Source organism: Callorhinchus milii, unplaced genomic scaffold (assembly GCF_018977255.1).
Source record: "Callorhinchus milii isolate IMCB2004 unplaced genomic scaffold, IMCB_Cmil_1.0 Scaffold2, whole genome shotgun sequence".
NCBI lineage: Eukaryota > Metazoa > Chordata > Chondrichthyes > Chimaeriformes > Callorhinchidae > Callorhinchus > Callorhinchus milii.
In genome coordinates this window covers 100,056,235-100,068,421 of record NW_024704743.1, presented here as the reverse complement: position 1 = coordinate 100,068,421, position 12,187 = coordinate 100,056,235, and the positions used below count along the sequence as shown (strand labels likewise).

Genomic DNA, 12,187 nt, shown 5'->3' with positions numbered 1-12,187 from the left:
GGAACTATTTTCCTATTGATAGGTGGGAAGTCACAACAAGCTTTGAGCAACCAATAGGGAGAGTATGTGCTTTCAAAAGTAATGCAGCCAAAGGTGACTGTCGTTGTCTGTGTTCTGCTCGCCAGCCTCCCACAATGCGGAGCTCTGAGATGGTGGCGGGTATAAACCCAAACCCATGTTCTGCCACGCTGTGGTAGGGATGAAGCTTTGAAGGTGGTGATAAATGGAAAAAAGTCATCTGAAGAAGGGCAATTCGTTCAGCAAGATTCTTTGTAGACTACTTTGTGGCACACTATTGTGGTGATCTGAACTTGTGCAGAAAAGAAGCCTGAAAAACGACGAACATTTTAGAAAAGGGCTTGCTTGCAAATATGCAGCGCACAAACTGCTTGACAAGGCCTCCGATTAGCAACACTCATTGTATCACTGCAGCTGCAAACCACCCAACATCAAAGGCTGTCTGGCTGTACAGTTCCACCTCACCCCCTGCCCCCGCCCCGCCCTGCTCAACATACTTGAACCTGCAGCAAGTCAACGGCCTACTGTGTCCTATCACCAGAAGCCAAGCCCTCAGCTACTTTACCTCCACCTCTGGAATCCCTGAACCCTCTCTTGCCCTCCAACAGTCCACTGGCTGCAAAGTGTGTGCATTCTGTGTTGCCTCAGTTTCCAGAATGCTTGACAGTAATGTGTTAACCAAGTTATTAAACTGGTTGTTAACAAGCCACAGTCCTCTGGTATCCCACTCGAGTGGTAGTTCTTTGGGTATAAACAGACTATTTGAATGGATGGGGGGAGGGTGACTGGAGAAGAGGGGCAAGAATTGCAGCTGGTCACTAGGAAGAGATCAGCAATGTCTGCTCCCCTGGCCTTTTTACTTGAGGTGTCTAGACATTGAGGCTAAATGTGGTGTCCCCCAAAATTCTCTTTTTTAAAAAAAAAGCCTGCTTTGTCTGTACTTTCAATGCTAGTAAACTATTTCTGCACCTTTTTACGAGACATGATTTTACATCCTAGTATGGTATGTTGTAATGTTATAACAGAAAATGAAAGTCAAATTTAAAATAACCAATCAGCAACACCTAGCAGTTGCAAAGCACTGAAGTGTTACTTAATTCTCCTTATTGCAAAAGTTTTTTTTTAAAAAAACCTCAGGGCCTCTGAGAACGAGACTTCCTCTAACCTACAAATAGTTGAGATGTGGTGATGGTGTACAGAATAACATTGTGATGTAAACAAAATATCTAAAAGATACGAGGTTTGAACCACTTCAAGCGTTTAACCATTTTAAGCTACTAAACTTTTAACGTAAACTGCATTCCATTTAAAGTCTCACAAAGGTTTCCTCTCTGTTTGTGCTTGTGTTACACGACCAAGCCTGGATTGGCCCTGGAATGTTAATTGATGGGTTCATTCGTTGTCACCTGGGTATCTTGTGAAGAATTTGGAAATGATATGAAGGGTGAAATGAGGGGATAATAGTTCAGTGTAAAGTTTAAGGCTGTACAGCTATTGGAGTTGTCCTGGTGATATTGGTTTGTTGTCTGATGCCTTTACAATTCTACTGGTAACAATTTGTAGAAACAAGAGCTGAAAAGCTCATCTTATTAAAAGTGAACAGCTTGTTTTTACAGCAACTGACTTGGAACTAAACCAGAAGAAAAGTTGCTTCATCTTATACATTTGTGCTCGGTGTGGACAGGGTAGCTCTGCATCGTACATAAAGTCAAATAAACATAGCTGTGAATGCAGGTCTCTATTCTCAAAGTGGTTTAAAATAAGTAGCAATATCAAAGAGGCTATCAAATAATTTCACTATTCACTCAGTTCAGGGTGAATGAGGGTGCCGCTCGCCTAGTTTCTCCGTGTGACACTCTGAAGAGGAGGTAAGCAGGGTCTCCTTGGAGCTGAACTGGCTCCAAGGTGATGTTTGGCAATGGAATGTCAGAATCAAGACAACCTTCTGTGGTGGTCTCAGTTGTCGAGTTCCTGAGCCAGGTGGCTCCGCAGTGCTTCAGGGCATTGCTGATGACAGCGCGGCCTGGCTGATCGGCAGGACTTGGAGGAGCAGACCAGTCACTGGGGGCAGGGACTCGTCCCAACTCCCGTTAGCCCTGCTAGCCAAAACTATAACCGATAGGGCGGTCCTAGCTGGACAAGCAGCGGTAAAGCTTGCAAGGCAGTGCCCCCAATGGCAAGCTATGTGGTGTTAGCTGGTTAGACTCTGGCACTTAAGCTTAGTCATGGGTTTCCACGTGTTTTAGACACCTGATTGACCAAACAAAAAAAATCCTTCAGACATGGTGCTTGTTGAATGAACATCAAGTACCTTCCACAGAAGGAGAGATGTCATTCCAAGCTGCTATTGGTGCCCACCAACACCCTACTGGACAAGGATAACGTGTGAACTAGAAAATCGAAGCTAAGGGAGGAAAATGTAAATAAGTAGAAATGTAATGTTTCTGTAGATGTTAAAGATCCCATTGCAAAAGAGAAGGGAGTTTCTCCTGATGTCCTGGCCAACAATTCCCCAAATAAAATTGGTCAATTACTTCATGGTTGTTTGTTGGACATTGTTTTGCCCAAATTGTCTGCAGAATAATAATAAATAATAATAATCCTTGCATTTGATATAGCGCTTTTCACGTCTTCTTGACGTCTCAAAGCGCTTCACAGAATAACTGTAAAGTGAATTGACTGTATATTTGTGGGCGAAATGTGGCAGCCAATTGCGCACAGCAGTATCCTACAAACAGTCATGGATTGAACCGACCAATTTATTATTGTTTTTTTTCTTGAGGGATTATTATCAGGCGTGTGGAGTAAGGAAACTTGCCTAAGGTTTTACCCTGCCGGGAATCAAAGCCAGATCTCTCGCTTGCAAAGCGAGTACTCTAACCACTGAGCTACAGGACTCACATTCACCTACAGATACAGTGACTCCGCTTCACATTAAAATCTTGTGAAGCTCTTTGAGATGTTCTCCCATCAAGGAAAACCCTACAAGGATTATTATTGTTATTACTGATTCAGCATCAACTGATTTATGCTTTCTTTTCTTTGTACAAAAGCATAGGAAGCATTGTACTTAATTAGTGACACAATAGTTACTGAAAGTAATTCACAGATTTTATGGTGGGAAGAAAGAATTGAGGTGTCTTTTGGGATGGTTAACGCAGGGAAATTTAATGCACTGAACATTGACTTAGAAAACATACTTGCTGTGAAGCACATGCATGCTAAAAATTCATTTTTCATGTTGCTAAATATTTGGAATAGAAGCTTGCTTTTTTGGAGGGGTGGCTATTATGAAGCTAAATTATTATCTGCTTAAATAATTTAAAGGTACAGTACTGAGATAGTCAGACAGTTAAAAAGGTAACACCCCAGTGATATTGCTAAATTAATTTAGCCTCAGATTCTACCACCCATGTCATTTTGCTTGTACTGACACATGAATTGTATGGGAGAAATGTGTGTTATTTCAGAGTGCTATTGCACTGCCAAAATAAATCTCTTGCTTCTAAAACAAGTCATTAGCTCATGCCATCTTAACTCAATGTTCTATTGAACAGGATGTCGTGAGTCATCCTCTACATTCTTTTCTCATGACTCTTCCCTCCCACTCTTAACTGTCATATTGGAAAATGAGCATCTCTATCAAAAGCAGATTGTATGAACATACATTCAATGAAACTTCACATATTCATGGCCTAGAGCAGTGTTAGCCAACCCATGGCCCGTTTGCCCTGGGCCATCAAGAAGTGCCCCCCTCCCCAATCATTCACACAAGACTAGGTACGTCCATTCAATCTATGATGTGTTTCCAGGTTTTTCTTGATTGGATATTCTTGATTTATGCTGTAAATCAAGAAATATTCGATTGAGATTTTTGTTGTGTTGGCCTACCAAAAGATTGGCAACAACTGGGCTAGAGGAAGGAAACGCACATTAGATTGGGTTTGGACTGGATCAGCAGTCATGAGAGTTGTTAGATTTTTTTTCTCTATTCTCTTCCTCCCTCTCCTAGGCCCATTCTGTGTGCGTAAGTGGCTGGCTTCAGCTTTCCATTGCCTCACACCTGACTCAGATGAAATTCAGTTCAGCAGAGAGATGGGTGTACCTCAGTCCACTGTGTCCTGCCATTATGCTGCCTCGCTCCATTTGAACATTTCCTTTTCCACTCCAAAATCAAGTTGGTCTTGGGATTTTTATTTTCACTCAAAAATGCCCTGCCAATCTAATCTTATTCCTGCTTAAAGCAGAGAGTGAACTATATTGGAAGTTGCAACCACAGCTGTGGAAGTAGTCTGAGAATCTGAAGCATTTTTTGATTATACAGTGTCGTGTATGTTTTTTTTTATCTGGTTTGAAACTAGATGCAGTTTTCTTTTCAAAAATGCGAAAGTGTAACGGATAAAATCTGCTGTTGAAATATCGGAGGAAAACCATATTATAGTAATGCTAGCCAAAGCAAATAGTTGCAGCAGCAATGCCTTTGCATGTAGAGTGGAAGCTTAGAAACCTCTGAGTGTTATGCTTCCAAATACTGGTATCAGTAGTGAATAGTATATGGGTCAATGTTCATGGAGAGAATGAGATAAACAAGGTTCTTGTTGTAAACACTTGAGTTACTTAATATGTTCCCAGTAATGCCCAACCTAATTTCTTTGTATTGCAAAATAGCAATAAATTTGAATGTGCTAAGTCTGATCCTGCAAATGTAAAGTGTGCTAATTAAATCCCCTTGTTTTTAATTCGTTTCCGATCATATGCGTTTGATGCTGATCATTTGAATAGCAGGCAAAACATCTTGGCATTTCTCCAGCTATTGGAAGAAAGTCTCTTACAATGACTCACAGCATTTTCAAAAGCAGCTAGTGCTTTATGGAGCTCATTTTGTGCTATTATATCGAACCTGGATTTAATTCATCACTCCTGAGTATTGCCAGAAGTGGTGTCCAAACAGCAGCAATACAGACAGGTAAACGCTTTGGTAGCTGGTTCCTGCAGAAATTATTGCGCTGTGAGTTCTATACAGAAAAAATTGATTAGCTGCATGCTAAATTTCAGTCATAGATACTGTTCCTGTAACTTGTCCTCTTGTCTATTTCTCTTCTCTCTCTGACCCCCCCACACACACACACTCCCCCTCACCCAGTGGACCGTGACATGGTGCAGCACATGATGCTTCACTTTATTCATTTTGACTTCTAAAATATACTTTATAGTATAATCTGTGAAGTGCTTTGAGACATCTCAACAACATAAAGCGCTAGATCAAATGCAAGGATTACTATAGATATTTAATTAATTTTTCTTTGCATTTGTTTCTGTAGTTTGTTTCCACCCACCCTCCCTTCCTCATCACTGTCAATCAGTCCTTTTATTCATTCCCATATTTATTACCCTGAGCTGAAGACAATTTGGAAAAATAAAACCTGGGTTAATAATATCTCCTCATCTTTGCCCGGGTGGGGGGGGGCAAGTATATTAGATGCACTGGTTTGTAAGCGACGCGATGTTCAACTTGCAAACTGATTACATCATTGCTTTTAGAAGCATGAACTGAAAAATCCTTTGTGATGGGAGAAGAATTGGTGCCTCCAACATTGGTGCCACATTCAATACCATTTCACTCCCATCCACCAATGTGATTTCTACTGATGGAAGTGACTGCAAGAAATGCATATATGGGGTATGCTCCCAATTCCTGAAACTTGTGGCCATATACTCTACGTGCAGCTTTCAAAGTTAGCAATAGAATCATTAGGCTCCTGAACATCACAGTGTGCTGATGTCAGGTTAGCATGAATGTACTAAGTGTATGTTGGGTTAAAATTTTTGCTCAATTCTGAGGATTGGTAATGCATCCATCTCCCATGGTAGTTATGGAACAGTTTATATTAGTTATTATTTTCATTCACTCCCCCTTCCTTTTCCGTAAACACAGCATTGTATTTGTTTGCTGTCATCATAAACCTCAAATATTGGCTGTTGGCTATTATCTGAGATGGTTGGGGAAATTGTGAGCTTATTGATCCTTTCTACCCTCTTCATAAAATTATACAGCACAAAGGAGGCCAAATAATAATAACCCTAGCTTCTCTAACCTCCCCTGATAACTGAAGTCCCTCATTCCTGCTACCATCCTGGTAAATCTCCTTTGCACCCTCTCCAATGCTTTGACATCCTTCCTAAAGTGTGATGCCCAGAACTGAACGCAGTACTCTAGCTGAGGCCTAACCAGTGTTTTATAAACATCTTCTATTCTCCTAAAATGAATAACCTGCTGATACAGGGCTGGCTGCCTGGGAGAGGAGTGCAGGGAAACTTTTAGTTCATGTGGAATTGTACTACCGTATAAGTTGGGCTTCACGAGAGGAGACATTTTGCAGGGGGTCTAACGGTGAGGAGTGATTTCAAAAAGGGATGTTAAAAAAGCATCTTAAACGAGCTTCACCTGATGGCCAATTGAGTAAAGGCAGTAGGTGTAGCGCTGAGCCACATAGAAAAGAAAGTTGCAGGTCTGTGCTGTTAAACAGAGGAACAGCCTTGGGCTCATCTGTATCAGTGGTCAAACAGGTCCATATTGATAGTCCTCAATAAAATAAATTGTTGCATATGATATAGTACCTTTTATGTCAGGAGAACGTCTCAAAGCACTTCACGGAATTTGCTTAAAATGTAATGACTATTTTGTAAGTCGACGCAAGTATTAAGTAAGTATTCAGGAGTTTCACACCTTAATACTGGCCACCTTGGGCAAGCAACCAATCAGACAGAACCTGTGGAATTGTAAACCAGAGGAAGTAAATAATTTCTATTTTAAGAATAATTGGCAGAGAGGAGGAACCACCAGCAAGAAATGCAATTTATTGAGAAATAACAAAACACACTGTTAACACCAGCTGGCTTTCTGCTTGAGCTGGTGTGTTAATATTGAGGCTGATCTGTTAGATGACATCTTTCAACAAGTCGGAAATTCCTGACAGCAATCCTTTTAAGCATGTCAAACTGGGGCACCCAATTGTGAAGGCAAGGGACTGGGTGATTAATTATCATTCACAAGTTAAAAATACTTGGGAAATATGAAACCACGAGCTGTCCCCGGTGTCTGTCTGGGTTCCTCCGTAGATGGGAGGCTAACCTTAATGTACTGTGCTGCAGGAAGTGTGGTGCTCCAAAAATACGCCATTGGCACATCGAAGGAGGCACGCCTTTGAACTATAACTCACTAGTTCATTTGGTTCCTTTGCATTCAGAGCTCAACCCTCCACTTAAGAGGGGAAGTGTTTTATTTCCCCTGTCTACTACTGTGTTTGCGTAAGTGTTACCTGTCTGCGGTTACACAGATTCAGCTGTGGAGCAGTTCACGACCTCATGAGATTTGTTTGGATGAAAAAGACTGTTTGGCCCATCTGATCTCATCTTTGTTACCCGTATTTCTCCTCTTCCCGCCAACCCCCGCATTAGAACATCAAGTTCCGCCACAACTGTGCACACTTGAGAGGAAACTTGATGCATAAATAAGAGAAAAAAGGAGTGGTCTTTGGGGAGGCTCCAGAGGGGGATTAGGAGTGGAGGCTCATGTGGGGTACAAACACTGGCATGGACTAGTTATAGTTAGGCTGAATGACTTGTTTGGGTCCTGGTAGATTCTATGTATTCAATGTAAGTGACCGCAGAGCAGAATTCCCCCATTGGTTGAAGGATAAAGGCAGTGCTCGGTGACTGTACACACCAGAACATTGCAGTTATTTTTATGGTAATATATTCTGAGTTGGCTGTTCTGGGGCATGGTAACAGTTGAAGTATTCCTACGTGACAGTAGGAGGAATCAAGATTTCCACTAATGATCTCTGTCCAATTCCCTATTGGATAGGCCTGGGTTTGATCCCCGGCAGGGCAAATTGTTGGGCAAGTTTCCTTACTCCACATGCCTCTATTTACCTTGCAATAAATAGGAACCTGGTTGTTAGTTGATGGACGGATCTCTTTTCCGGGCTAATAATTCCTCAAAAAAATAATAACAATTTGGTCACTCAATCCACAACTGTTTGTGGGACACTGCTGTGCGCAATTGGCTGTTATGTTGCGCCCACAAAATATAGTCAATTTATTTTACAGTATATTCTGTGAAGTACTTTGAGACGTCTCGAAGATGTGATAAGGCGCTATATCAAATGCAAGGATTATTATTGTCTGTCCCGCATAGCCACCTGCCTTTCTCAACGCTAATCAACTGCATTCCACAGATGTCATTTTCATAGTCTGGTAGCAGAGAATCTATAACCATGTGTCTGTACTTGCCTTTTATAATCCGTCATTTACTAAACTAGATGTTTAGCTGTGAGTCTGGTCCCAGATACCTTTGGCATTGTTGCTTTTCGTACTAGCTGTGCTTGTGTCCTTGTGGGATCATTGACCAGAATTAAGTAATCTTCAGTCTTTGCATATCATTACTGTACTTCAGTACTCTAAAGACTGGATTGTCCCCATTGTAATCTTCAATAAAACAAGTTTAACATTATTTTGGCCTCGTGGCCTGCTCATGCCTCTTGCTTTTAGAACCAAATCTTCTGAACTATGTAATGTATTGATATTCTTATGGACAAAATGTTCTAAATGTACTGTAATGATTAACCAGGATTAAAATAAATTTGTTTTGATCTACAATCAAGTGCCCTTGAGATCCTCACTTCAATATAACAAGAACAGAGGAGGCAAGGTGCACATGTGAAGTGCAGTGACTGTATTTTGTAGGTGACCTACAAAGGTAGAGTTATCCTGTCACCTCCATCTGAATTGTAAACCTACAAAGTATACAATCTTATGTTAAGCTTATCAATGTAAAATTACCAGAAATTTATACTTCAGTCTTGTATATTATATTTTAACCACTTGTTTCTCCCTTATATTTTATCTGTTTTGATGTAGTACCTTGCATGCTTTCAGTTCCATATATGTAGCTGAATAGGCATTAAGATCTTTAACATTATTTAACCAACAGAAGTGACCTTGGTTTAGTGTCATATCTAAAGGATCTACAACAATAAAGGGTAGCGCATCACCGCTCAAATCCTGACAAGGGGTTTCTGACTTTTAGGTATAAATGCTAAAAACTGAACCACGCTTAACACTTTGTAGTCACTCTTATGGTTCATCTGCACCAGCAATATCCTACACAAGGATTAATTCCCTGTTCATCTCATCTGAAGGTTAGCACCTCTTAGTGATACGAATGAACTCCGCATAGCATTGGAGAGTAATTCTGGACTGCGAGTGCAAGCTTGGATATGGAGGTTGATCCCAGAAGCATAGAAATGAAAATGCTATTCACTGAAGAGGCCATTCAGCTCAGCTGTCTGACTGGTGGGAACTCTTATCTCCTGTGTGACATATGGTTCTCAAGCTTGAGGGATTTTTGCAAAATTGACAGAATAAGAAATGTTCAGTGTTAAATCGGGTGCAAAATTATTGGGATTGATGTTTTACTTTGTAATGTTTTTTTTCCAGACACAAACCATGAACTATGTTGGGCAGATTCTGGTAACATTCAAGGAATTGTACAAAGGACTAAATCCTGCAACACTCTCAGGCTGCATAGATGTGATTGTGGTCCGACAGCAGGATGGCACTTACCAGTGTTCACCATTTCATGTGCGGTTTGGAAAGCTAGGGGTTCTCCGCTCAAAAGAGAAAGTGGTAAGTTTGCAAGTCTAAACACAAAAAATGTTTATCTTAGATAGTGAGTGAAGTGACTGTAGTTCATTCAAACACCATTATAATGCAACAACAACAAACTTGCTTACAGCACGACTGCCCCATTTATTCATGCGCTTAGCCAGTCGGCTCGCTTTTCATGTTTAAATTTGCTGCCTTCTGCATCATTATCACTGCTGATATATCTATCTTCCTGTACACCGGAAGTGATGTGAACAGCAGAGGTCTCCTGACCCACAAGTCGGTCACTGAGCTGATGCAGTTATTATCCAAGCAGATTAATAATTTGCAATGTAAAATAGACTGCCTTTGATTTTCTTGCTTTGCTCGTGAATATTTTTGCAAAACCGGCATACGTCAAACCTCAAAACTTCAAAGGCTTAAAACGTTTGCCTTCAACATTTCAGACCTTTCACTGTTTGTCATGGCCAGAGAGGTTTGTTTGAAAAATTCTTGAAAAATGGTTATAAGTAAAAATGTAAACTCTTTAAAACTTCTGCCAGTACTGATGACATATGCCAGTGTTGTACATTACATTCACTTTCAGAAACATGTAGGAGCCAAAAACAGTCTAATCTGTTTTCAGCAGCCACTTGGGGACTGGATCAAAGTGGCCTTTATGTAAGGGTGGCCCCTGAATCAAGGTTCATTATGTGTGTATAATTTCTAACTGGTATGTGTATAGAAAAATATAGTGCACATACGAACCCATAAATCAGTTACAAAATATAAACCTGCATTGTTTCCATGGGCCAAAAATTTCCACATGCCCACGTGTAGCTTCCCGCTATTCCTAGCGCCTGTGCCGCGCTGAGACAAACTGGACCGGATCTAGCCGCTGAAAAGGGTGTCTGACGTAAACAGCACGTGCACTGATATTTATGGTAACATTACCGTTTTTAAATGTTATGTCTCCTTAGTTCACACCAGTGCGTGAGCTTAGTGTGACGTTCCTCCTCTAAAGAAGAATGACTGGGTAGATCGAGTCAGCCCCACCCTAAGCTGGAAATTACCCCAAAGCAGTTATCAGTGCTTGCATGGGTTTATTGCTGAATAATCCTGCTCACATCTCCTTCTCCCTTTTGATACAGTGCTGCTCTCGCTCTAATCTCTGAGTTAGAATGGGAATAACTCACATGATCAGAGCAAGTGGCTTTTAATGGTCAAGCTTTTGAGCTAAACAGTGACCCTCTTTGTGAAGAATCTACCATCTAATCTAACATTACAAACAGAGATGATAAAATATTCACAATGTTGTTCATTAGCTTTGTCTTGTCTATTTTATGCAGACGCACAGAACTTCATTTCACTGAATGAAGTGAACATGTGGCTTGCTGAAACAAACAACCTTTTTTCCTGTTGACGTGATTTTTATAAAATGGAAGATTTTAAATACTATTCAGCTTTGCCATTTTTACTGATCAAACTTTCCAGTTATTTGCCATTTTATTCATTAAATTGGCTGCTCCATTTGCCCACAAAACACGTAGAGACTCCATTTCACACTGTAGCTCTTGTTAAGGCCTTTAAAAGGGAAAAAAACCTTTAAAAATCTAGATTACATGATGATCCGTTAACTTCATTAATTGGTTCAAAGCTGGAGGAGAAGGAAGATGTTTTGGGTGTGCGTGGAGCACCACATTGTGATGCTATTGTAAGGTGCCTCACTGGAGTGCGAGTCCACTTATAATATTAGTGTCCTGTGGATTCATGGATACCGCAAGTGTGGTACATTTCTGACACCATCATACCAGCTTCCTTTGTATGCATGCAATGTACAGGAATCCAGCCGATCTGTGCCAGAAGCGATATCAGATGCGACCTGGAAGCAGGACCAGTGGTCAGCAAGTTATGTTTGCGTGACAGATATTAGTCAGAAGTTAAACAAGACATATTTATTACTCATAAGGAAGTGTTTAAATAGCATGTCTTGCATGAAGTGTAATTATCCATGAATACAATACTACAGTTTTAGTGGGATATTTATAAAAGGACTTGCCTTATTCAGTGTTTCCAAGTTAATGATGATTAACCGTGAGTTCCTACTTGTAAACAAAAAAAGGTTCCAAACAAGACCCAACATTCAGTGGAATTTCTGTTCAGATTCTCTGTCCCACCAATTCTAGTCAATAAAACCAAATACCAGGTGTTGTATGAACTTTTGTTACACATACTGATACCATGCCCAGATTTAGCAGAATTTGGTCTGAAGATCTTCTTTTATACAACAACAAATTAAGTTTTTATAGCGCCAATCACATCAGGAGGATATTCCAAATTGCTGGTCAGTCAGGGATCCGCACACGAGCTGGTAGTTGGGATCAGGAGGGGTGGCGGGTGGGGAGGAGAGGGATAGCAGGGTGACCAATGGCACAGTCGAAGAGGAGGTTCTTGAGACGGGTCTTGAAGGAGGCAACGGAGGGGGTGAGGCAGAGGGACTGTGGGGTGGAGTTCCAGAGGG

The 12,187-nt window shown here is 40.9% G+C and overlaps 1 protein-coding gene across 2 annotated transcripts in view; it reads left to right on the top strand.

Annotated features, from left to right (window-relative positions):
* The window catches only part of lpin2 (lipin 2), a 56,780-nt gene that overhangs the window by 23,682 nt on the left and 20,911 nt on the right, over positions 1-12,187 (top strand). For both annotated transcript variants that reach the window (XM_042346929.1, XM_007900938.2), the window contains exon 2: positions 9,520-9,708. In XM_042346929.1, the coding sequence (XP_042202863.1) occupies positions 9,529-9,708 (180 nt within the window). In that variant the 5' untranslated portion in view covers positions 9,520-9,528. The remainder of the gene's footprint in view (positions 1-9,519; positions 9,709-12,187) is intronic.